General features: G+C 43.7%; 2 protein-coding genes across 2 annotated transcripts in view; one reads left to right on the top strand and one right to left on the bottom strand.

The window, feature by feature from the left end:
- The window catches only part of LOC144142478 (neuropeptides capa receptor-like), a 151,407-nt gene that overhangs the window by 117,891 nt on the left and 6,504 nt on the right, over window positions 1–27,012 (bottom strand). The window lies entirely within an intron of this gene.
- On the top strand, window positions 22,285–25,582 carry LOC144141492 (uncharacterized). The gene is made up of 3 exons (XM_077673048.1): window positions 22,285–22,633; window positions 22,944–23,066; window positions 23,189–25,582. Exons 2-3 carry the CDS (start codon window positions 23,028–23,030, stop codon window positions 25,157–25,159), a joined length of 2,010 nt encoding a protein of 669 aa, XP_077529174.1. The 5' UTR covers window positions 22,285–22,633; window positions 22,944–23,027; the 3' UTR covers window positions 25,160–25,582.

Below are 27,012 nucleotides of genomic sequence, written 5' to 3'. Positions count from 1 at the left end.
ACTGACGCAGTCGCGACCGATAAGCAGCGGCAACCTTCTTCGGCAAACGTGCAAACAAAAAGTGCATGTCGGTCGTTGCACGTAATGGAGATGGGTGGACCGCGACCTCACTCGTGGTTGCGGGCGGTGTGCATCTTGTGCGGGTATATTTTTGGTGCAAGGCACAAAGGCGGCAAATGGGCCTTGCCCGTATGCCAGCGATTGTACCGTCCTTGAAAAAGCCATGAACGCAGTAGACCGTGGCGGTGTCGCGTCAGCTTTACACCGAGAACTACTTTTGTGCTTAGTTTATGCGCCACACTACGACTAAAGTAGGCTGACCCTGAGAACAGTGCGGCGGTGTGATGCACGGTATTTGTTTGCGATGGAGGACAGGTGTGCACGCAGCACTTACATTAGCTCAGCGGTAACACGTGTAGCGCGAACTTACTTTAATGCTTGCCATGGTTGGGATGAGCCACGTGCTGCATTTAGCTGATTTAGACGGGATGTGAAACTATCGAGCACTGTCTCAATCTCGACTATATCTCGCAGAGTGTATAAGCGCGGTTATGTTGTGAATATAGTACCCTTCGCGAGAATATTCAGTAACCGGACAACATCTCATAAGGTGGCAAGGCGAACCATGAAGTATTCAAAATATTACAGAATTAGCATATTCTATTTAAAACTATTGACGGATGCATATGGATTGTATACAACATGGTTCCTGCGAACGGTATATCTCTACAATGTTTTTGGACAGCTTCCTCTAAATGCTTTTGACCACAAACGTTTCCGGGTTCTTCCATCACACAACTGAATGATAACTATGGAAGTATTTTTTCATGCTCAAGCGAGCAGCATGAGAACAATGGTAATAGTACTCATGCGAATATAATGTCTGAGAAAAGCGACTAAAACATATGGGTATAGAAACATTGTCCACAAACATATACGTCATGTGTGTAGAAACGTGCACTGATTTCTGTTTCTGCATTATACCGGTGGTCACTTATTTCTGTGTGCGTGACATCCAGTACAGAAATGTTTTATTAAGGAAAATTTATCCAAGATAGTGCACCTGTCGAAGTCAATAGACAAAATGTAGCAATGAAAAGATAATGTATTCAGGTTATTTTGAGGTGATCATGCTTTCAAGAAATCCAAAAAATCTTTTCGTGGCAAATTCAGCGCCATGCACTGAATGATTATCTCATTGTTTTATAAAGCGATATGTTCTTTATGTTGCTGTTGATGCTTATGCATCCACTGGTTGTGTATATCCAATGGGCAGCTGTAATTTTCTCAGGTGTAATAGTTGCTTGAAGAATTTATTTATTTGTAGGAATAAATTTTGAAAGCATCAGAATTCAGAATACCGCAGCGACAGATCGAGATAAGGAATATTTCTCTATAAAAAATATTATCGCTTCACTTTTCAGAATAGAGGCGTTTAGTATGAATATTTCAGGAACGCCAGTACAAAAGAAGAAGTTGGTTCCATTTTCCATCTGAGCCGGCTAGTACATAACAACCACGTTTTTAAAACAATGGTGCCAATCTGCCAGGATACTGCACCGTCAAACCACGACGTTTGTGTTGTTTGCACTGCAGTGCAAGCAGAACATGCTTATATCTGAGTAGCATAAAAATATCTATTTTACTTCCTTCACCCGTAAATAGCGGCACAATATTCTCATTGGGTAGGTTAATGCTTTGACAATTACCAAAATGATGCTGCCAACGGCCGAAATGAAGAAAGTTTCGGACGTGAAACGTTACACAGAAGTTTTAAACCGAATAGCATGATCCCCTGTTCCTTGACACGCCAATTTTTCTCAGGTTCAAGTGGGCTATAATCCACAAAACGGCAATTTAGTTGAAGTGCCTGTTGAAGGCCTTCACGGAATTTGATATCACTGCCGTGTGATAACTGTCCTCTTCTCTTAATATCATTAAGGACGGAACGGGTAAACAGTATATTTTTCGCTCTTTGGCATACATTGCGCACTGATGGTTACTTAATTGCCGTAAACACCGTTCTTCTCATCGTTATTTTTCACATCATTGCTGAGTATAAAGATCACAACCACGAAGTGTCCAGAAAACTCACCAGCTGGTGTCGCCTAAAACATCTAGCGTTGCAGAAGAAGTGTTTCATAAAAATGTTAGTGCAGCTGTGGCTCAAGGCTGTAGAAGTTTGGGGTACTTAATGTCTTACCAGTGCTGTGTAGTCCGTGCAAAAGTCTCCCCGTCCCCCTTCATCGCTAATAAAACAGGCTGTACGGACACCGCGAAACAGGAAAGAACATAATCGCAAAATGACATTACCCTGCCGCGTCTGGTGTATCTCGGTGCAGCCGTGTTATTTCCTCTTGCCTGCAATAAACAAAGTTAGAAGAAAATCAGAGCCCCAAGTTGACGTCAAGTGTACGCCACGTCTGTTGTATGACACACACGTTCCCTCGGCTTGGATCTTTCACTCTTTCTCTGCCTTTCTTCTGTAGTTCACGAACAAGAGAAGCTGCGCTGGTTTTGCGGGGGCGTCGGCGTGCCAGCACTCGAGTGAGCCAGCCGGGTGCAGCAAACAATCTGAAGAAAGCGCTCTTAGATGTGTGAGGAAAGGGTAAGGAAGCGAAGTGCGTGTCAGCTAAGCCACTTATTGTCTTGCGTCACGCTTACCCAAGCCAGTGAAATCGGGTTCGCACTTACCCAAAGTAATCCCAGTTCCAGTTCCAGCTGTTAGTTACCCTCTGATATTACCAGGGGAAAAAGAAGTCTCTGCTGATTTCGGGTAGGCGAGGGGTAAGATCTCAGTTTTTTGTCTTTATATTGGTGTTTGACAATGGGAATGCCTAGATGTGTCTTTTTAGCGTGGGACCGAAGCCCCGATTTATATTGCGCGCAAAAATCAAGAAACTGTCGTGCTTCGTGCCCTTTTGTATGTTTGGCGATTTGAGCAGAATATCTTACTTCTGATAACCCACATAAACTGGGTACTTTTGCAGCCACTTTTGTTATCCGTGCTGAGAGGCTTGAAAGTATCAGAATGCGTGCTGAAAAGAGTGGAGTGAGTGGTCGCATTATCCTCTGAAATAGTGGGAAGGTATACTATGTTGGTGACCTCTAACTTGGTGCCGAGGAAGGGGTGAGTGAGGTGCGCGTATGGGTTCACGTATAGTTGGGATACCTTTGAGATTGTCCCTATAACAATATTAAGTAAAACAACAAACTGGCTGTTTGAGGGCTGTCGATGTTTGAGATATTTTATGCAGAGTGCTTATACTGTGAACCAGAACATAATTAAAACCTTGCTTGTCATAACAGCTTCAAGTTCATTTATTTCAAATAGGGTGAAGCTTCACGCCTTTTTCAAACAACACAAGCATAAGCAGAAGACATTATCAACACTCACGTTACTTGTCATTTAAATTTGGAGAGGTTCTTTTAAAAAAACACCCTCCTTAAGCATTCTGTAGCACGGAAAGAAAGAGCCTGAGAACGCAGTTAGAAAACCAGCCACATATATTTTGTAACTACATTTTAACATAACAGTGCAGAAAGCTAGAAAAAGTGTTTACCAGTTTTACCTCTACAACCCATTTATAGGCACCTATTCATGGTCCGTATCAATGCCATATAAAAATAGTGTGGGGTAAATGGCGGAACTATATGTTGGGCTTTATAAAAAGAAACGCTGAAATTTTGGTGAAATATTCATCTCGTAGGAAATAAATTGATACGTTTTCCACCCCAAAAAAACTTGCCTCCTATAGTTTATAATGAAGCGTTTGCGTTGTGATAACTATGCACATGCAGAACGTTTGACAAAGCTAGCCACTAAAGGGATGCGGTATCATTCCAATGCAGGTTTCGCGTAATCTCCAGAACATTCCACCACACTAAGCAAAGGCACTTGGCACCAAATGCTCAATTCCAGGCCATAACAGCGGTAAAACCGATACGATATACGATATACGCAGATTTCCTGAGCCATGTGCCACACAGCTAATACTGACATTGAAGAAAGTGCAGAGATAAGGATGGGGTATGGTCGCTGGGAAAGATTTGTTAATTTGGGGTGCCAGAGTAAATATGGATATGCCCCAAACTGAATACTGAAAACAAGGACACCGAGAAGAGGGGAACCAGGGACAGAGTTCAGCCGATAATAAACGAGTGGCAGTAATGCCGTGAAGCAGTTATAACGGCTATAAAGTGGGAACTGCAGCAAGTGGCGTTGCAGATCCACACGTCAAACAGCTCGGGAACGTTTCTACAACCACAAGTTTGGACAAAAAACATTGATACGGAACTGTTAGAACACAACAAGACAGAAAGTATCAGCTTGAGGCCGAGTTTTAACCTGAATGGGAATTCGGTGTTCAATAGAGCTGTGGTCTTTCTGCAGTGCTCGTATGTTGGAGTTTGTGGCAAAAAATGACGGGGAATAAGAATTACCGGGACTAACATTGCAAAAAATCTGCAAAATTTAGAGAATTGTCTAGGAATGGGAAGCACTCTCATGCCGCTTGTCTTTAGTGTGACTTCTGTACATCCAACGTTTGTGGTTTTTGTGAAGTCTGTCCGTATAATTATCTGCATTGACGCTACTATATCGATTACAGGTGTTACTTCCGCCAAATCTGCATGTTTGTGCAAATGAAGGGCGTAACATGGCACGGCATTTTGGCTATTTTTCGTCTTTTCCAATTTTTTTTTGGTTTTTCCAAATGCAGTTTGACCAACTACGATATTTAAACGAATAAAAATGCATCTTTCGCGAAATCTGTAGATTTGTATGAATGCAGGACCTTAAGAAAAGCTAAGAACAGGCATAAGGATGTAATGGCGTTAAGAAATGGGTTCTCCCTTTTCGCAGTTTTTGTATATTTTTTATTTCCTTCGTCTTTCAAAATTTGTTCGACCAATTATGTTCATTTGCGCTAATATGTCAATTTAGGGTAGAAATTCCGCGAAATGTGCATTATTGCGGAAATCTAGAGCATTACACGGCCCTAGTTATTGGTCGTCGGAAGTGCAGAGCGCGGAATTATTCGCCAGAGGGAAAGTAGTGCGTTATCCGCTTTTACTGACTCCCCTCATGCCCTTCCCCTCCCTGTCTCAGCCAGAACTTGAAGAATTGAACTGAGGTTTTGTTCAAAGCAAGTAAAATTTCCTGCCATCGCATTTCTAGCGCGCTCTGTGCGTGGAACAGCACGGTTCTGTTTTTTTTTGTGCTTGCTTTCACCTCGAACGTGCCGCTGCCTTATTGCGCACTTTGAAGCGCGTCGTTTTTGGCGGCCAGTTTTGTCGCTCACTATCGTAAAAACACACCCAACGGGCGTGCCAAACTAAGTGGACCCATGGTTGCTGGTTATTTACACAACTTTTTCCTGAAATGCACCAAAAGCTTTCTCTGCGCTAAACAGCATGCAGATTTATTGCAAGCGCCAGCGGTTCGGGAGTTTTTATTGATTTGAATATATCAAGCACTTGTTTCTTGAGACCTCTGTTTGTGTCCGTTACGCGGTTACACCCTGGGGCTCCGCACGAGTTCGTTACGTCCCCACTCCACCTGATTGTGGCGGTGGCTAGTGAATGACAAGGGAACGAGTTACGACGGAATTCTAAAGCGCTCTGCACTTGAAAGAGCTGAGGTTTGGGTGACAACTCTGCTAATTGAACTGATGAGGAAGTGCGCCGATGAAAACTTGCACAGTGTTTTGCCTGGGAGGTTGTATAAATGCTGCTGTTAGCTCCGTGCAAAGGGGTCTCGTGGCTTTGCATTCGTTCTCTAAATAATATTCCACAAATATTACAGTCTTCGCCAAAATACTTACTCCAATGCAATGGGCGCATCTGCACAAATTCCCTCAAGTAAAACTGAACGCCGCTAAGTGGACGCTCTGGAGCACTGGAAGTTCCTTATGTAAGGCATTGTTTCTGACAATGTGAATTAGGTACCCGGCCTGGTTGCTGGTTATTGAAGTCGGACGATCGAAAAGCAGGTGTGCGTATGTGAGAGTGTCGAGGGGAGCTTTTGTGTTTTTGACTGAGTGCGTTCAACAAGCAAACTTCTGTATAGCGATTTATCTTCGTTCTTCTGTACGTATTTATTGCAAGGTTACGCTGAAAGCAACAAGGTAATTACAAGGATACTCTTTCTCATTGCAATAGCCTCCCACCCACTCTTTTTAAAGTAGGACTCAAGTGATATACTAATGCAGCTCCATAGAAAACCAGTGGTTGTAGGTTCACATGGCCCAATATCCCGGTCGGGGAGCTTAACACACATTTGTAACAATGGTAAGTATGTGACGGTCGCCAATTTGGAATACCCTTCTGGGCAATTGAGTAAAGGTATTTAACACCACATAAGTGGTAAAAAAGCCTGCCGCAAATCACTTCATACGTGACGGCTTGGGGTCTCTAAGCGTCCTATTTTGTCGGGTTATCTAAGCATCTTACACTGGTTCGCGGCCATCCGCAAGGCGTACTCGGGAGCCCTCGGCCTGCTGAACGGGACCAGGACGTCGGCCTTGCTGTCTCTGGGGGTGCACAACACACTCTCGGAGATCAGCGAGGCCCAGAGAACAGCCCAACTGGCGCGCCTGGGCCGCTCCGCGGTCGGGCGCCGCATCCTGGACCGAGTGGGCATGGGCGCCCCAGAAGCGCCGGACCCCGAGTCAACGCCGCTGCGGGACGAGACGACCAGACGCCTGATTGTGTATCCGCTACCCAAGAACGTGGACCCCACCAACAACGCGGAGAGGCGAGCGGCGCGGGCAAAGGCGCTGCTACGCAAGTATCGCGACGAGGACGGGGCGGTGTACGTGGACGCCGCCAGGAGCACGAGCCGTCCGAACACCTTCGCGGCGGTGGCGGTGACCGCCGCCACGGGGGAGCTAAAGACCGCGTGCAGCGTGTGCGTCCGGGGAGCGAGCCAGGCGGAGGAGGTGGCAATCGCCCTGGCCCTGAGCGCCCCGGGTGTGCACACGATCCTGAGCGACAGCAAGACTGCAATCCGCAACTTCGCCAGAGGAGCGGTGTGCGAGGCTGCAGCGAGGATCCTAAGAGAGGACCGGGGGACGACGCCGGTCACGCTCAAGTGGTTCCCGGCCCACGCGGGCCGAGACCTGACACCAGACGTACCGAACCGCAACGAGGAGGCGGACGCCGCGGCCCGTGGTCTCGCCACGTGCCGGGACGCGGCGGCCCCCGCTTCCGAAGAGGCGGCGACAGTAACGGCAGAAGAGGATCCCCTGACGGACTACGGCGGAATCCTCAAGTGGCACCGCGAACAGCGACGCGGCTTCCCGCCCCCACACCGGGACTTAACCATGTGGGAGGCGGTGAGGCTGCGCCAACTACAAACAGAGACGGTGTTGACCCCGGCGCTCGCGCGCCACGTGTGCCCGGAACTCTTCGAGAGTGAGGTGTGCAGCATGTGTGCGCGGGCGACGGCTACCTTGGCCCACATCATGTGGGGCTGTGACAGTGTTGAGGACGGTGCGTACCCGCCGCGTGTGAGACAGTGTGTGGGCTCTGCGGAGCCGAAGGACCAGAGATGGGCCGTCCAGCAGCTCGAGGCAGCTCTGGCCCTGCAGAGGCGAAAGGGAACCCCTAGAGGGAGCCCGAGTAGTCCAAGCTGGGCCGGGGCACGGTAGCCACGGGATCTAGGCCCGACACACGCCTATAGGACTGTAGACGTAGTGTAAGACGGGGGAGCACCGCGCCCTGCGTGGCCGGATTTGCTCCCTCCCATGCAGGACGCTTTGAATAAAGTCTTTTCTCTCTCTCTCTCTCTCTCTCTCTCTCTATTTGCAGTCCACTGCGACCACTTCTCCACCGCTTCGTTCTTTTTATGTAATAGATAGAAAAAAGGCTCGGTGCAATTTTTTCACGCACAGAGTTAAGGTGTAGTTTGCAAGATTTACTTTTGCAGGATTTACAATTTGCGTCAGCTCCTACTATTGACGTTCCTAGAACACCAAGTGAGGTGCACATTACGCCCACTTTGCTGCAACGACTTATGGCAAAACGTTTCGGATGGTTGGTGGCATATGGGACAGGCCAGGCAGTCATAAAATCCGAGCGTGAATCGATCGCCCGTCTTTCGTCTCTTGCCTGCAAGCACGGTTAGCTCTCTGAGAAACAGAACGCCCCCTTGTTAAAAAGGCCCATCTTCGCATCGAAAGCAACCACGCTTTTCCTGGTGCAACTCACAACATTTGTACACATTGTAACGAAGTATTGCTTTTTTCATATCTCTACCAGGTATCGATAAGCACAATTAGTATTCATGTGATACAAAGTTTTACGTCCTATCTCCTACCGGGCGTTTAGTTTTGTATGCAGCCGGTAGACTGGATGACGTGGGAAGGTCCGGACGGGTCGGGGTGGAGCCCTGACGCGTATATTTATGCAACCGGTTTGGTATCGATAACGCTTCATCTGTATTCGCTGAGGCATGAAGGAGGCGCCACCGGCCAGAGGACGTAAATGACTTCGTAACAAAGGACATTGGTGTTTCCATTATGGTGCGCCATGCTTACGATTGCGCGAATTTTTTATGTAATGGAGTCACCCACAGTGCTCTCGACAGAAAGTGCGATTCATGAGAGAGTAAGTGAGATCCAGTCTGTAACAATTTCGATCAAGATGTAAACGAAAACTTGTGAGTGCTGCCTATCCGTTTTCTCTTCTAATCAAACCACGTTGTCTTGTGAGAAGTGGAACAATACTACACATATGTGCTTTCATTTTGCTAGAAGTAATAAAAGAGCTGAAAGTGATTTTATCTGCTTTGTAAAAACCAGAGAAACTAAATTCCCAGAAATATTTGAGGGGTTCTTCTTAGGCACTGCTGGAAGATAGGGATGGAAGGAAAATCTTCAACATTTCCTTTACGGGAAACTGCGTAATCGATAATCTATATATGAATTGTCAGTATGAAACTGTAAACTTATTTCGGGTGAAGAATATTTAGCTGAAATTAACAAAAATTATAGAAACGTCACGACAGGCGTGCAATATGCTGAGAGCACGTAATTGGGTGCGCCTGTAAGCACATTTACGAATGCGTTTTAAAGTGGTGCAATGGGGACATGCAAAAAAGCCTGTTGTGTTTTCAGTAAGATTACCGAGGGTTATTATGAGAAATCGATAGGAAGGCTTTAAATGTGTAAATTTAAACTATGAACAGTTTACCTCAAACGCGGAAGAAACAAATGATGTCTGAGCTGCGATTGTTGCAACGATTGTTAAAAGACAATAAATGTTCGCGTTCCCTTCGTCAAGAGAAACTAATGTTTTTAATGTCAAAAACCAAGTCTAGCAACCAGGAGTAGCATCGATCAGAACATTCATCAGGACTTGTTCGTTGTCTGTTTCAGTTGGTAAGAAGTGTTTATATCGTATTTATTTGATGTGTTTTCTGAAAACGCTGTAACATACCTGTTTCTTTAAATTTTTGGGGAACTTATAGAGAGAGCTCGGGCATCCGTGTAAGTGAAGCAGTTATGACCATATGATACTATGGGAATACAGTGGAAGGTAAAAGACGGTCATTCAATTTGTCAACCTTATGCGAATAAAATCGACACTATCGTCATTCTCAATGCAAAATTGGTGTAGAAATGAAGAGAATTTTTGTGGAAGAAACAGCGCGGAGATGAGAGGCTTTACACAACGAGACAACGAGACCAACGAGACAACGAGACCACCGGCACTAAATGCCGGTGGTCTCGTTGTCTAATTGGTACGTCTTTTTGTTAATATCCGAGAACGGCTTGCGATCCTCAACCTCTTTTCTTTTTACCTACATGTAGATTTCTCCTGTGGTGTAGAAAAAACATTATGATTTCGTTTGGTTATGGCGCCTCTGCTTTTCTCGTTTTTAAATGTAGATTTTTTGCGGTGTTCCGTTTACCCTGCAATAAATACGACGCACCAATAGCAGTGCTCTGAGTTACGCACACAAATATTCCCTCAAACGTAACAGCAAACTTTTTAACTGTACATTAGAAAATATGCAATAGGTAATCACTGGGGGCCATGCACTCCAGTGCGCACGCTTTGCAATAATGAAACAGGACTGGGGCTCTGTACAGAATGAATTCAACAATTATATAAATTTACTACGACAAACTTCGTGTGTATGTTGTGCGGGAGCAACACTAAGAAAAAAATTCATAAGCAAAAAGGAGCAAGTTTCACATTTTGGAAAATTTTCTAAACACTGGAAATTCATTGCTTAATATACAGATATTTTCCCTTTCTCACGCTCTTCAAATTCTGTTACGTAACCACCTTATAAAAATAATACAGGCAGGTTTAAAATCGTCCGCCCGATAAACACCTCTCTGAGGCACATTAAAATCAGCGAAACCCAATCACAATCCCTTGCGCTACTTTCAAGTGAAGTGTGGCAACAGGACGTCTGGGAGTTCACCTTTGCACATGTAAAACTGTTGACATGACGACCTGATAGGACACAAATGCTTTGTCCCCACCTCTAACCACGACAAGCATGCTTTAAACGACATCCGATAGTTGTTGAGACCATGAAAAACTACACTAATATCACTGTGACTCTGCCGAAAAAACTTAAGGAAAAAATACCTCCCTTTAAATGCAGTACAATCACTTTGCAAATACAAAGAGCATGCATGAAACGCAACGAGAGAAGGCAATCCTTATCTGACGCAATACAAACAATGTATGCGTACCTTCACGTGCCCACCGAAGGGGAGTTTCACCGAGACAAGATAATAGAACATTTTACGTTTCGTGATGCAGGCATGTCTTATGTTGTACATTGTACATATGCCTGTATTCAAGGTCTGTTTTTTTTTTTGATCAGGTAGTAGTATAAGCCTTCATACCAGATGTAACAGTGCAAATACTAAAAATAAAAACAAAAATTCTAATCGAACCGCCATGTTCGCTCTTCTACAACATGATGCTATCAAGTACTTTTATTGTCACTGTAATCTTGCGATACGTTTGAGCCATATTAAAATGCACCATACATCCACTTTATGACACTAGGGAGGACCGGTCGTTTTCCCTGATCCCTTGCATCGTCGCAAAGCTTATCACATTGAGAAATCCCCTTTAGGAAAGCCCATAAGCACATCACAAAGGAAAGATTTGCTTGAAAAGAATACAAAAATGGTATTTGTGGTCAAGGTAGCTGTAGATGGAAATCACCTCTCCTAAGGTGCATGGACGGCATTTTAACTATTGGTCACTAATAACGCGTTCCCTGGGCACAAAGCCCGCGGACACCAGACATTTGTTCAAAAGACACGCCTAATTTTACGATACAAGAATTTATTTATTATTACACGTATTGAGGAGTCACTAAACAGCGACAGTTCATAGCCCATTGTAAGAAAACTATATTTAAATATCCGTACCCTCTGCTTCATAATTACGTTTATGACATCCCGCGCCTGCTGTCGAGGCGGTGATTTACTGTGTATCACGTTGTTGTTCTCGCTTTAAAAGATTCCGGAGATTACGTTCGAGTAACATGGAAATACAGGGCTGAGTAAAAAAATTCCCAGCTAAAACAACCTCAGCAAAATGTGTGGCAAGGTCTTCCTATCTATGCAGTGTTAAGTTAGTTCTGCGGAACACTTCTTTGGCAGCGGGGTAAAAAGACACCGCGCATTATTTCACTGGTGATAAAAACTTGTAGAAGTTAAGGATAAGGATAGGGATGTAAAAGTGGTGTTTAACCCTTGCATTTTTATGCACACTACTTGAATGTAGTAGTTAACATGTGAAGACGTGTGATGTGAAGCTATCATTTGAATTACGCATTTCACAACGAAACTGGGTAGCTGGGTAGAGGAACGTTCTCTTAGCAATAACAAAAACATCGAACCTCGCAATACTTTATTATACTCAATGAAATTATGCTGCGTAAGACGACACACTCCCCGAACGCTCAAATAAACTTCGTCTGACAATTTTTCAGCAAACCGACATTAGGGTAGTTAAAAAAATATTGCACTCCCTCGAGCATTCTCAAACCCGATTTCTATAAAAAAAATCTTAAATGGGCAATGCGGACAAAACAAGTTTGGTTCATTTGAAAGATTGCCTCTTCAGAATCATACTGACACCACTTTTAACGTAAAATTAGCTCAAATAAGTTACACAATTTTAGACAAGAGATTGGCCAGGCTACTGACTAGGTCACTTCCCGCGCTTGAACATATGACCTCATAAGCACGGCCGCGTGATTGGCTGAGGCCGGCCAAAGCAAACACAAGTTAGGCACGGTTTCTATGCTTGCAGAACGAGCTACTTGTGCTTATCTCTGAGGCATATTCATTTTATAGCAGTAAGAAAGGTGCGATGAAATAATGGAAGTTACGAAAGTACCCGTAAACATAGAAATGGTAGTACGTACTGTTGTTGGTACTACGCTCACTATGCTGGTTATAGTTGCACAGAAGTGAGGCGTTTTGGACTTGTCTCAGACTGCTCTGGCCGGTTGGCGTACGCGGCCTTCTCGTCGAACATACCCCGTATTTCCCGAAACGCTTACTACCTACAATAGCATAAAAGAGCCAGGTGCAAATAGCATAAAGAATTGAAGGTGAATAGTCGTACGGAGCAGTATGGTGGCGCCATCTAGGAGGACTGACGGTAAACAAGGCTCGGACCACCGCTCCAGACCAAATTGCGCACTTACATTTTGCTTGAAGAACCACCTAATGGCAGATGTCACAAAATAACCGGCTTTGCGGGAGAAAAAATTTATAAATTAAATTCATTGCTTTCTCAGTGAATAAAGCGCTGGGGGCACTGTGAAAGGCCAAATCTTTCGAATAAAATCAACTTGTGTTTTGTTGGCATGGCCCCTTTAAAAGCCCTGAGATGTCCGGCAAAAGATATTTGAAAGAGCAAATGCCTTACATTTTTTATGCAGGCATTTTCATTTTTTTTGTTTTTAAAGCGGGTCATTTAACCTCGCTGTGATCTTCTCGGTAATCCTCGAAAACGCACTATAGGATAGCCAACTTTTTCTAGCGATGATGACGATGGTGGATTAACTGAAGAAAAATTAAAACGCTACCCGTAGCCGCATTGAACCTGTGTCCTTAGCGTTATTAAGCGGACGTCTATCCGATTCCGCGATTCCGGCGCGTTAGTAGAGGCTTGTTTTTGGAGAGGCTGCATGAACGTTAAAAATAAAATAAAAAATGCGCAGCACCATCTCAGGACGACGACCACAATACCAAGAATCCTAAATGAGTAAGGTCCGTTCATTTCTGGGTTGATCCGTTTGGTGTTCGACTTTATTTTGGAAAGGTTCGCGCTGTTCCTTAATTGTCATTTTGAGGAGGATAGATGTTCTTTGGGCTCGAATTATACGCCTTTTTAGAGGTTACAATAATTTCGGACTTGTGGGTAGCTTAAAAACCTCGCGCCTAAGAAAGTGAAATAAACAACAGTATCAAGCACGTTCTTTGACGAGTTAGGTTATATTTCTGTCTGGCTGTTTGGGAGGGAGCCAAAAAAATAGAGCGCTCAATCAAAGCAACTTCCTACGACTTATTCTTTCTGATGTAGGCTTTTCATATACGCCAGATTGGGAAATCTGTGAAAGTTTCCTAGTGACAACCGTACTCGGTAGGCAACTATCAGGTAAAATCAAGGTAATATTACACTTTAGATTGCCATGTGCTAAATTGTGCGATTTCTTCAGCAGCAATACCGGGACTCCGCAAAGTAGTGGAAACCCGGCTAGAGGTCGCAGGTTTTGCCACTCTGATCTGAACAAGCTATAACAACTTTTCTTTTCTCCACGGCGACTATATCAAAGAAAGTTCTGTCCAATTTTAAGCTTGATCTTCTCATGGCTTTTCATTGTTACGCGTGCGTCTCGAGTATTTTCCAGGGTTCCTTCAGATGACCATGCACGAAACCTTTGAAATCGTACCTAAGCAAAATGACGCTTTTGAAAGGAAAAAAAGCGTCTAGCTTTTGTAATTAAACGTCTTTTTCTAAAGGGAGCACCGTTGTCACGGTGTTAGGGAGTGGCCTGGATTTTTTTTGTGTGTGTGTGCCAAAAGAGCGGAAAGAATTAGTGAACGCCACCTCACAAGTTCGAAACGTGAGAAGAAAAAAGTGTCTGCTCAGCGAAACTACCTTTTGAAGTCTTTCTACCGGAGACTCGAGGGTTTCAACAGATCTTTATAAAGCCGTATATTGAAACGACTGAAAAGCGCTTAGGGCGGATACCGACCTCACTAAAGTTTTGCAAGGCTGACTTTTGCTGCTTCCATTCAAGGTTCCCCATCTCAAGACTTTGCCTTTGAAATATTGGAAAAGCAAGTGGTACTGGATTACAAAAGAGTTATAAGTTCTTGAAACTATTTACCTGCGCAGCGTTCAAGTTAGGACCTTCACAAAATTCTTCGCAGGTTTGGCACTTCGTTGCTTTTTGGGAGCATTTTGTTTTGTTTTGTTAATGTACCACGCTTCCAGGAAAATACTAAAAATATTCTAACGAGGACAAAAAAAGAAATAGGAGAAAAATGAGAGAAAGCAATGAAGAAAAATACAGAGAGAACTTTGTTTTATCACGACTTCAATAAACTAGAAGTTTGTTTCACGTTAATGTTTTTTTTATTGACCTAGGTGCAAATATTGCGCAAATATACTTTTCGGAATGAACATCGACACGTTTTTTTGCATGGATATCTTCGATGTAGAGGCTGTGACATTCTTCAGAAAATGTTTGTCCCATAAACTTTTTCCAAGGTACACAAGTTTGCGTCACCTGGATGGTTTCTGCACATTGCTTACGTTTTGGTTATTCATCACAACGCTGGCTCTAATCAATAAGGTTCGTGACAAAACTGCTATGTTATCGGTGTTATAATGGCTTTAAAAAATGTCAAGAAAATATGGCGAATTTTGAGGGACGAGTGATATTCATCCGTGCTTTTAGAGGCGTGTCCCGTACTTGGAAGGCCATTGGGCTTGACAATAATTGATTGTTTTTATTTTCGAATTCCCGGAGGTACCTTTCTGCAGTCGGAACTTTAGCGCATTAAGTTATGCAACTAAAAAGATACGAAAAAAAACTTCAATTTCCGCTCTAACAAAAACTTGGTATTTGCCGAAATGAAAAAGTCGTACCGCCGGTCAACAATAAAGATAAATTCGGAAGAGATACTTTGGAAGTGTGTATAATTGTAAAACCATGGCTATATTTTATTGTGTTCTGGGTTCATTGTAAAAATGCCTATTTGATTCTACAAAAACAGACGTACCGAGCAATGATGCACGTCAGCCGTTTCTGCCATATTTGGAGAGGTCGCGGGCACCGGAATATTTTACATCGGAACGCAGGACAAAAAAATGTATTAACTACTGAGCAACCGCGGTGGTTGCTAACACTGAACTTGTTGCTGTGACGATGTCAAAGGTTTTTTGTGCGTGTTCAGCTCAATTGAAATTACGGGCTTATGAACAGTGTTTTTGAATTTATTATACCATTTAGAGCCTGCTTCCCAAATGAATGTTTATCAGTAATTTATTGCTGCGAATTATAGCGCGTCATTGTTTACCATAAAAAAATGATTTTTTTTTTGTATCAGCATATATTCCAATTGTCACCATACTCTAGGAGTACGGTGATATTCCACAATTAGTAAATATAAAGGTAAAAGTTTATAAGATAGCGCAATGTTATTTTGAATACATTATACCAGTTTATTTTTGCCCGTTTAGGCAAGGACAGAAAACAAGGCTCATCCTGTTTAAATCCCAGGTACATGCAACCGTAAAAGCCTCCCAGCCGCTCTGTCGTATGATACTACTCGGAATCCTCACTTCCCTAGCGTATGCTTCCCTACATGTACGCTTTATGTTTTCCTGTGGGAATACTGTGGGACTGCCTTGTATCCTCTACCACAGAATTGTCAAAGTGCAAACATGAAGTAGCAGAAATTCTACGAGTTGGTAGGCTTGCTTTCGAGTGTGTTCACCGTAGAAGAAAATATTTTAATTTTTTGCGACGTACATCAGAAGACTAAACGTCATTTGCTGCCGAAAGCAAATCTCGCAAAATATTCCTATGCTTAGTTACCCTTGCCATTTTCTGTAAATGAGTTAGTTTCAATGTGGGGCACCTAAAATTTAAGAAGCCGGCAATAGAACGAGAAATCAATCATTCAATAACTTGAAATTTTTGCGTGCGGCTCTCGCTACCCCTATGCATCATTTACTATTGCTGCACCCTTTAAGGTTTAGAATTGATATTTCTTGTACGAAAAGGTGGTTGGGTGAAGAGTTTCAATAAACTTGACTTCTTTTTATTGCAGTTCATTTTAGCAAATTCATGCCCTTTGTACAGCTGTCTGAAACTAACTTGATCCCATCTGCAATCTTACATTTTGTTCACCATATACGCCTATATTTTAGCACTTCTCTCCGTTTGTTCGCACAGGATGGCAGGTTCTTTCATAAGGCTCCCGTTTCTTCAAAACGCCTTGTCGATATCCAACACGGACTCAGGTAGGGTGCCTTCAGAATGACATTTTGCAATAGTTACACATACAAAGCATCACTAGACACAATGCAACGATGAATCTCTCCTCGTATTTGTCAGACAGAAACCCTGGAATAAGTAAAAGTTTTGTTATATCACGTATTCATTTTAAAAACCGGGCTCAGTTCTTCTATACCATGGTGCTGCTGCGATTCAAAGAAAACCCTGAGAAGGCACATATATTGAATATTTTGCTGAAATTTCTGGTTTTCTTCCTGAGTATTCTGAAGATCTTGGTTTATGGCGGCCAGTTGTGTGGCGACTTGAGCAAACAGTATGCGGATTTGTAGTGGCGGCCGTGGCTGTTGCCTTTGGTGATGTGTGAAATAGGTGGTTCTGGCGTAATATTGGGAGGTCTGTATTGGTTTGCTTAGGACAAATGCTTCAGCAACCTCAACCAATCCAGATTACCTATTCAATTTTATTGATGGAAAAAAACGGCAGTGCTTGAAAGGTATCTGGGATGGTTGTTTTGAAGTTTGTGGCAATTTATAGTGAAAAGAAAACCAGTGTTGGAGTGGGTACTGTATTTGTATTGACAACAATGTATTCTGTCTACAAAAGCTTACTTTCTTTTGCAGTCTAGCGTCTTCTTATACGAAGCAAAGCCCACTCCTTGTCGTGCGCACAACTACCGACTTTCTCGGAAACAATTTGGTAACCTCAACTTTTTTATTTCTATGTGTGTGCGTGTGCTGGTATGTGTTCATATGTGTGCGTGCTGGCGTACACTGACACTTCCAGCTATATAATAGTCCAATTTATGTACTAGGCATCCTCCATTTTCTTTACCCAACCGCAAGCGGAAACGGGGAATGAGACATGTCGGTTCCAGCTTTGCCTATAAAAGCTTGCGGGAAGTGCTTCCGCATTAATCTCGAATAAAATCCTGAATTGGGATCACTCTTCCAAATTTAACTTGCTTTTACAACAAAGAGCATTGGAAGCTCAACAGAAGTGGAATTTAGAAGAAGCGGAGTGTGTGTGGGGCCAACCATGTTGAAATATTCACGGTGCATTTAAACCCAACGTTTGCTTAGAAACAAATGCTGCTGTGCTATCTTTTGCCCACAGATCTTTTCGAGTAATATTTCTTGTGTGTTTAATTTGCATACCGCCCTTTAGTCAGGGAAGAAAAAACAGTTGACTTCCCACTCGGAATATGGTACCAGCACACTGTTGACTTTCACCGCCAATTTTTTTGTTTTGAAGGTGGAATTAAGTAATTTGCTCTTATCTAAACTAGTTATTATCTAGCATCATTTTCAAAAGATGTTCAGCTGCAGTAAATTAGTGTTCTCATTCGATTCTTTTTTTCTAGACTACTACTACTTTTCTTCTTCCTTGTTTCACTATGTCAGCAAAATGCCCTTGCAAAAATTGTGGCCAATTTTTATCCGAGCTACGCTAACTCGATAGCTTCTGATACAATTTTTTGCCTCCTCAATACACAAAAAACAGTAACATTACTTTACAATAGTACCAACCAATGCGGTTTAGTAAGTACACAAGCAGAAGATCGGCAAACATCTGGCGGTAAGTGGACAGAGGGATATTTTTTTGTAGATAGGTGCGTTAACGATGTGGCAAACAGATGAACGCAGGAATAACAAAGCGCCTGCTATTTTCGACACTTCCTGTTCCTTGAGTTGCGCCATTCGACGTTTCCCGCAACTGTTGGTGGCTGAGCACATTTATCTCTGGGCAAGTTTTCCAAAATATTATCCGCAACTACTACACAAACAAGTTGCGGCCAAAACGTACCTAGCACATAAGAATCCAGCAGTTCCGACCAATAACCAAGCTCGAGACGTTTTGAGCAAATTACACCCACAGCAAGCAGTTTTTATGCTATAATAACGGCATTTGCACCTTAGTGGGTGGGTTTATGTCCTAAAGGCAAAGGTCCACGCTTCAATTTACTTGTAAGTGGACCTGATTCACGCGTTAGAATAAATTTTCTGTAGATGCTCCCAACCACTGGGGAAATAGTAACAGGCCTTTTTCTACCCCCAGAAGGGCCGCGCGCACACGTTCAGGCAATCCACTTGTGTTTATGGCCTTGCACCCTGTTTTGTTTCTTGCAAAGACCCAATCTGACCTGATGTGCGGCCTCTTAATAACTACATTTATACGTATTAACCATGAATATTTCAGGACTCCTTTCATGTGTTTGGTTTCCGACTTTCATGCTTGCACGTTGCTAGCATTGCAGCATACTTTAGAGGTGTAACATATGCACGGAGAGTTCACCGGCAGAAACTTAGAAATCACATTGCAGCCTTAAAAACTGCGCGTGTACGGCGCATGTCGTCTTGAAGCGCCTAAGTTAATTTATTCGCCTCCATGCGGTGGGCACCAGACTCCTGATGCACAGGTGCTTTCGAGGTCACTTGTGCGGGAAAGAGCCCATATGACTAATTAGCCTCGTTGGGAAGGCGCAAAAATTGGGTTAAAACGTTGAAGTGTCGACTAGTATTAGGGGGTTCTTCTAGGCTGTCTGAACGCCCGGCAGATAAATAAAAATATGGGTTAGTTTTCTTAACGCTGCAAAGTGATTAACATTTTTCTAACCTCGGTCCAAGAATTCACCTGGATTCACGCACGAATTCACTCAAGAATTCCTTCTAATCTCTTTTATTTGCACTGTTTAATCTTTGGTTATACAGCACATAATTACTATTTCCTGTGTTAGAGTGATGAATGAAAAGAACTCCAAGATCGCGGTATGCGTACGGGAAATACTGCTCGACCTTACTTGGACCACTGTAGAGAAACAAATAAAAAAAATAAAAAAACACAAATACAGAAACGAACAAATTTACATTAAGACGCGTAAACCAAGAGAAAGGTTCCACAGAAGAAGCTACAAAACGGGAAAAAGGTGCTCTGACGTGGGTCCAAGGCAAGCTTCTGTGAGCATCAACACTTTTATAGCCAGAGGAATATCTACGCGGAAGCAAAATGGTAAGAGAGAACCAAATAGCATCAAGTAAGGTTATAAAATTAGCCAACGTGATTTGAGCAGCGAGAGGTGTTTACGGTTCTACCTCATTGTGGCAATTGGAGATGAGTACGCTCGAGTGCAAGTACGCATCACCGGACAGATTTAAAAGAACGCAGTGATCTTCTTGCCTAAATTAGTGGTGATTCGCGCCTGTTGTCGATATGAATCAGCACCAACTCGCCCAACTTGCCATCTTGTTATTCGCAGCCTACTCGCAAGATTACTTGCAGGTGGAGAGCAATAGTGAGCCATAACCAAGGTATAGCCAAACTAAGGTGCTCTATAAGCGTTGCTTTGTTTCACCGCACTTCGAAATTCATTTACCCGTTCTAGGCGTCCGTAGTAGTCCGCATCGCTCGCAGGTACGCCCTCTCGGCGCGATCGTGGCGTGATAAAGGCGGGTGTCGGCGAGGCTGGAACGCACTCATCGCCGCGCTCACTTGTCAGCCCCGCTCCTCTTCGCCTACTCTCCGCTCGCATCGCGCGCTCTCTCCGCGGTCGGTTCGCGCCCAACATGTGGGGGCGCGCGCGTCGCGGGATCAACAACATCTGTGGTGTGATCGTGACGTCACAATCGCACGCGCGTGGCGCGATCGTTGCGTGATAAAGACGGGTGTCGGCGAGGCTGGAATGCACTCGTCGCCGCGCTCTCTCGTCAGCAGTTGCCACAAGTGCAACCACATTAACGTAACGCAAACTACTTAACGTCGTGCGCCCCCGGAAATGCTCTGCATTTGATCGTGCCCCTCGCGAGGGGGATGTTTGAGGAATCGGTGGGCTTTACAATTACGACAAGCCCGTATCTCAAGGCGTTCTTTACAGCTGCGTGCACGTCCAAGGCTTTGTAGAGACTCTCTGATCCCCGACGGTGCTTGGGAGCTTGCACTTTCTGAAATGGTTCTGGAGTTTCGGAGATATTGTTTGTTTGCATGCACTAAGCATGTACTGCAAGCGGGCTCTGTCAGCCCCTGATATCATATATAAGATCCTTCCTTCATGCTGGGCTCCTACGTTTTGTGATCAGGCACTGTGTCATGATACCGTGATGAAAAAAGTCACAAGAAGGCCTCCGTTTGCCCTGCCGTCGTGTAACAATATTGAAGAGCATTTAGGATCTGAAAATATATAGTCCCACCAATGTTTATTCTTATGGGTAGTTTATCTTTTTGTAGATAAATGCTCACCCCCTTCCGCATTAACTCGAATGAACATTTGGAATGGTTGTTAAATTAGTATAAACAATAATATATTGGCGAACAATAGGCAATATTGGAACACGGTTTCAACGCAAGACCTTCAAAATGGGTTTCTTTTTGCCCAAAAAACTCGATGCTCTTGACGGCGCATCGTAATGTAGGTTGAAGATAAACTGGCACGTTGTACTGGCTATAGCTGCAGTATACCAAGACATTTATATTTTTTGCGGGATTTTATCAAGTCCGCTCCCCTCCAAAAGGCCAAAAGCCAGTCAATCGTAGTCTCCTTCATCTGCCATTATGAGCGTCTTCATGTTTTACTCTACGTGCCCTCTACACCCATATAAACAACATTTTCGACAGCACCGTCCACATCTCGTACATTTTTTAAGCACAAACCCAACATTGAAGGTCCACCTAATAAAGTCTTGGCGATCTTTAGTCGTACACACACTAGCGCCAATGAACACAAACATACTACTAGGTGAAGCACATACACGCCCTCAGCTTCGGAAGCTCAGCCGCCGCTTCGTTGTAGTGAGTCAGGTATACCTGCGATTATCACAGCGCATCCTTTCTCGCAATAGAGGACTAGTCTTCAGATATTATTGTAGTGAAGAAATACCTCACCAGTAATGTGCCCGTGTTTCCAACACGCGAATTTATAGTACAGAGTATTTCGCCAACGTCTACTGCGTGATAGCTGCAACAAACCATTTTGGGGGAGACGTTGAATTCACAACTCGAACGTCTAGGGCGGGGCTTGTGCACCGGCAGCTTCGTCTACGTCACGCGTCACGTGTGCGGCCGGCGAGCACGGCGCGTGAGAAAAGCGCGTTCACTGTAGAGTCCGGCCGTGGATTCACGTGCGTTGTAACACTCGATTCGTTGACTCGATGCAATGAGCGAAGTCTTATCGAAGCAATGAGCGACGTCACTGATGTTCAGGTGCCTATCCTTAGGAGGCACCTGCAGGAATTGAAACTTCACGACGGTGTTTGGTCTGGGTACCTAACGACGGAAGATGACGTCAAACAACTGGAAAGATCCCTGGCTGCTGCCAACGTAAAATTTTCTGTGCGTTCATCTCGAAGAAAGCCAGGTGAGCGAACATCGGTGAAGGCGGCGTTACATACTGCTGTCACAGCTGTCACAGAGCCACGTTGAATCGCCGACTACCGCGAACCTCATAGAAATTCGGGCCAATCGCTGCTACGGTGTCATTTAATCTCATTTCACTTAATTTTCTTTCGTCCTTATAGCCCACTTATGATATAAATGAGTAAAATGTAGGACCTCATTGTCTCTTCTTTCTGTCGTCATCGTCGATAAAGACTTCAGTTGTTATTAAGCTTATCCAGAATTTCGATTTTGGGAGCGTTTTGAGGGTGGGGGGTTGTAAATCCCCGAGTAATTGAAGTATTACAGTCTGGAGGCCGTTTCAATGTTCGCAGATCGGCTCGCTGTGCTTGGGGATGGCGCGAGTTTTCATCGTGCAGCAGCAAAGAATGAATTCGACACTCTTCTCTGAACAAAACAAGTATCGATGTAAAGCTAGATGTCAACGTACCGCCGTTGACTCGTGCGTGAAACCGGAATAACACAAACCGTGCAGCGGGCGTTCATAACGTGGTTTAATAACTAGAAGCAGTGGAGTGCGGGGTGCTGCTTACGATGTAGTGTTTAACAAAAGGAAGTGCGCGCTCATGTGTGTTTTTCTTCGCAGGCAACATTGTGTTCAACAGCGCAAACGGCGGTGTTCCAATTTATTTGGACCTCGTGCCCTTCCGGGTGACGGGAGACGCAACGAAGCAATGCATCTTTGGGGACGAATATTACAAGAAGTCTGATGCTCACCACCAGGTACGTAGCTTGAAATACAAAAAAAACTGCAAAATTTGATATTTAGGTTTCCTGTTATTTCTTGTTGGCTTTGTCAGACATTCATTGCCTATGTAACCAGTCGTGAATATCTGGATGTCAAGTAGAAGGTGAAAACTGGAAGCATGCTAATGAAGAGGCCAGGCTAAAAGACTCCCTGGACTAGGGCTCCACTTTGGCTTCTGTTGTCCCAGTTTTTAGTGTTCACCATAAATAGGTGATTAAAAAATATAATTCAAGCATAAGCCTTTGGACCTCCACTACCAAAACTCATTTTGTTTACCTTTTACAGGATGAAACAGCTGCAGACTGGCAAGGCATCAAAAAGAAGAGGCTGCAGCTACAGGGCACAAAAAAGAAAGGCTGTAAAGCCGCAATGCACTTGAAATACATAGAACTGTACCCAGAACACAAGGTAGGCAATTATAGTTCGGTCTTTGTACAGTGAAAATGCACATTTCTATGAGCTGGCACCGTTATCTCTCTCATGTCCAGATGTGGAAGATCTGTATTTGAAATTGAGAAACTTTTTCGTAGGTTGAGCTGCCCCAGCCCTGCGGTCGGATAAAGAAAAACAACTTCAAGGCCAGCAAAGCGAAGGAACTGGGTGAAGCTCTTCAGTGTGAGCGCGATATTGCTTCTGAGAAAAGGGTATATGTCGCGATTTCTGACTTCTGTGCTCACACGAACCATGGATTTGGCGAAATTGAGGCATTTAGTCAAACTGTTGACAAAGATGTTGTCCTGCGCATCCACGACCTTGTGAGAGAGGGCATCACATCTGTGTCAGACATAGATAAATGTCTTCGTTACTATGTCCATGACGTGCTTTTTGCAGAAAAAGAAAAGCCTAATTGTAGCAGCAGGGCATACTTCCCAACCCATGCAGACATCAACAATCATGTGCAGGCTGCACTTAAGAAAGACCGGTTTAGTACAATTGACCAAGAAAATACAGCTGTTCTAATCGAGCGGCTTAGGACAGAGCAACCAGAAACACAGGTGTTTTATCGGCCATATGCAGCAGGAGGCTGTGCAGAAGCTAGTGTCGTCAATGACAATGTAGAGGAGATGGTGGCCGGTGAGTGTGAACAGACACTTATTTTTTGTTTTCAAACAAGGTTTATGAAAGAGATGTTTGCCAAATATGGTGCTTCCGTTGTCTGTCTAGATGCGACACATAAAACGAGTGACTATGCTCTACCGTTGTTTCTGCTAGTTGTGAAAACTCCAGTGGGGTACACGACGGTTGGAGTGTTTATTGTGCAGTTTGAAACAGCAAATTGTATTGCAGAGGCCCTGAACATTTTTAAAGAATGGTCGCCTGGCATTTCTCCACAGTACTTCATGGTAGATTTCAGTCAAGCTGAAATAAGTGCAATTCGAGAGGCATTTCCCAGCAGTCACATATCTTTATGTGACTTTCACAGACTCCAAGCCTGGAATAGGTGGCTTCGTCGAAAAGAGAATAATGTTGAACATCCAAGTGTTGTCCTGCATCTGATGAAGCAGATTGCCAACTCTCAAAGTGAGGAGAGCTTTGAAAGGGCTAAAGATGATCTCAATTCTGTCCATTGGAAGAATGAGAAGCTTCAGAACTATTTTGAAACTGTGTGGCTGCCTGCCAAAGAGCTCTGGGTGGCCTACTACCGTCTAGGTTTTGATGTAGTTTTGAGCACCAACAATGGCATAGAGGCTCAAAACAAAGTGCTGAAAGCACAACACACTAAGAGTGCAAGTGGGAAACGATCACTGGCTTCTCTGATAAGTGTTCTTGTGTTTAGCTATCTACCTCAGAATGAAAAAAGATATCATCAAGTAACAATGAAACAGTCGGCACTGTATAGACAGTGGAATGAAAATGTTCCCTCATATCTACATGGCAGGCCCCACAGTTTTGTCAAGCACATGTTGAGACGGCATATGAATGCAGTTGAATATACCCTTGACGACATAGAGGAGCTCGGCGTTAAATGTACATTTGCTGTTCGCTCTAAAAAGAACAGTGAGGAAAAGCACACAGTTGATTTTAACACACCATCGTGCACTTGCTTTGATTTTGCAAAGAGCAAATATCTGTGTAAGCACTTCTGTGCTGTTTTTGACCACATTGAAGGGTGGTCCTTCCTTTCCTTGCCGGAAGGGTGCCTTGAGGGGTCACAGGTGACATTGCAGTCTTCAGATATGGACCCACATATTGAACACAGCGACAATGATGTCATGTCTGCAGAAGTGCTTTCCGAGCCTGCAATTACACAAACAAGTGTGACGCATGCAGGTGTCTCGACACTGCGTAAGGAAATTATTGCACAGTGGGAAAAATGTCACTCAGTTCTTCATTACTGTGATGACGTTGAAGCATTGCGTAGTGCAAAGAGTTTCCTTGAGTCCAGTTTTAGTGTTATGGCAAAAGCTGTGCCACAGTCTTCTGGCCTGCAAGTTAGGGGCTCTCCAACAAAAGGTTGTTCGTCCTTAAAGCCTCTGCCAAAGCGAAGACGGCGTTGCTAAGTTCTGAGAAGGTAGCTTGAGCCAAGATTGTTGGATTCAATAGAATGGCGAAAAAAATCAGAATTTTCAAAGGTATTTGTGTCCAAGCGCTCTCGTACCGCAAATGTCGCCACAAATAAGATGCTTTTGTTTGTTTACACATAGTAATTTTTAACATTTCTCAGTTTACTGCACTTGTGCTATCGCTGTCCTTGGTTTCACAATATTCCTTGAGTTCCATAAAAAGTTGTGATTTTTGTACGTTTTAATGCCCAGGTGTTCATGTATTTCCAGTAAATGTACCTGCATCATTTTTTCCATAGTGCAGTTCAACAACCGACAAGGTATATTTGTTTGTGCGAGTGTAGACACATTATTTTTTTCCTTTTTGTCCTGTCAGTTTATTGCACTTGCACAATTGATCTCCTTTGTTTTAGAATATTGTTCCAGTGCACTGATTTATGTATTTGGTTTATTGTTAAATGGCCTTATTGTGTGAATAGTTTTATCGAGCTTAGACAACTTTATCCTGCACATCCAGCACACTTAGAAACTCCATGACAAGAAATAGTGCTATTATGTACTGCTTTAATGATGCATGTTTATACACCTGAGAATATGTATGCAGGAGAGTGTGTGTCATGTAAATAAATGTCAGTTGTGCTGCAATTATGCCGTCTTTTTATTTGTTTGCGAAACACAGCAGTTGGCAGCATTGGTGTTGACGTCAATTCTATTCAGCACTTGCCTGGCACAAATGTCAGAAATTTCTCCAACATACCATCCTTCCCATTTATCTAGTTTCACATCCGGCATAACATAGGTGTGACTTGTCCATTCCTACTGCTTTTAGTCCCAATAAGAACATACACTGGTGATCCGGCAAAGCATAGGTGTGACTTGTCTATTCTTTCTGCTTTTAGTCCCCATAAGAACATAGACTGGTGCAAGCAGAAGTATGTGAGGATACCCCAGTTGAAAGCGGCGAGCAATGTAGCAGGCGCTAAGCTTCAAGAAGCATCCGAGATTTTTTTTTATGCAGAGGTGCATTGAGAGGTGAAAATGTGTAGTTTTCATGCTATATTGATTGCTGCACATATGAACCCAAGGACTAGGGTTAGATTCCCGGCCGCGGCGGCCGGTTTTCTGATGGAGGCGAAAAGTAAAAACGCCAGTGTGTTCGAGATTTCGGCTCACGATAACGATCTCCAGTTGGGCGAAATTAATCCGGAGCCCTCCACTACGGCGCGCGCCTCATAAACTGTGTAGTTTCGGCGCGTTAAACCCCATAATCAATCAATTACTGCACATAGCCAATGAGTGCAGCTTTCAGCAGAAGGCTTCAAGACCTGTTCAATCGCATTCTGAAGATAGAACCCCATTTTGCAAGACTGAAGCACTGTTTTGCAATATTGCTTTTTCTGCCCAGCGCAAATATAAAGTAGTCTACGGCAGGATTGACATTACTATAACCATAGAAAATACATCAAGAGCAATGCGAACAAACTAATTTCGAATGACATCTTTACTTTTGATATTTTGCTAATCTCCTTATATTCTATTTAGTTTTAGTCAAGCCTTTTTGTTTGTTTCCACTGCTGCGGCTGGGTGAGTTTTTCAGCTTCGGCAAAATAAATAATCAATACTCCAAAATCTGCACCGACGAGAACCAGTTGTTGATAGAGATAGAGACAGTCGAGCGTAAAAACTTGCCGAACACCAAGCTCGATCCCCTCATCTTATCTAGATGTGGTTCCTTCACATCTGATCGCAGAGACCTTTACTATAGACCATAACTGGCAAAAAGGCAATGCGATAAATTCCACAGCATGTCAGACGCGGGATGACGCACCGATCCTGTGCAATTTTTCCAC

The sequence above is a fragment of the Haemaphysalis longicornis genome, unplaced genomic scaffold, assembly GCF_048455015.1.
Source record: "Haemaphysalis longicornis isolate Haplotype H1 unplaced genomic scaffold, Haemaphysalis longicornis Haplotype H1 scaffold_6, whole genome shotgun sequence".
In the NCBI taxonomy this organism is placed as follows: Eukaryota; Metazoa; Arthropoda; class Arachnida; order Ixodida; family Ixodidae; genus Haemaphysalis; species Haemaphysalis longicornis.
Note: the sequence above shows the minus strand (reverse complement) of the source record. Positions and strands in the feature narration are given on the sequence as shown.

Bases quoted from the DNA above. Each gene is read 5' to 3' on its own strand.
- LOC144141492 (XM_077673048.1), top strand. From the start codon at position 23,028: ATGCACTTGAAATACATAGAACTGTACCCAGAACACAAG. The intron at 23,067-23,188 runs GTAGGCAATTAT...ACTTTTTCGTAG, and splicing joins AACTGTACCCAGAACACAAG to GTTGAGCTGCCCCAGCCCTG.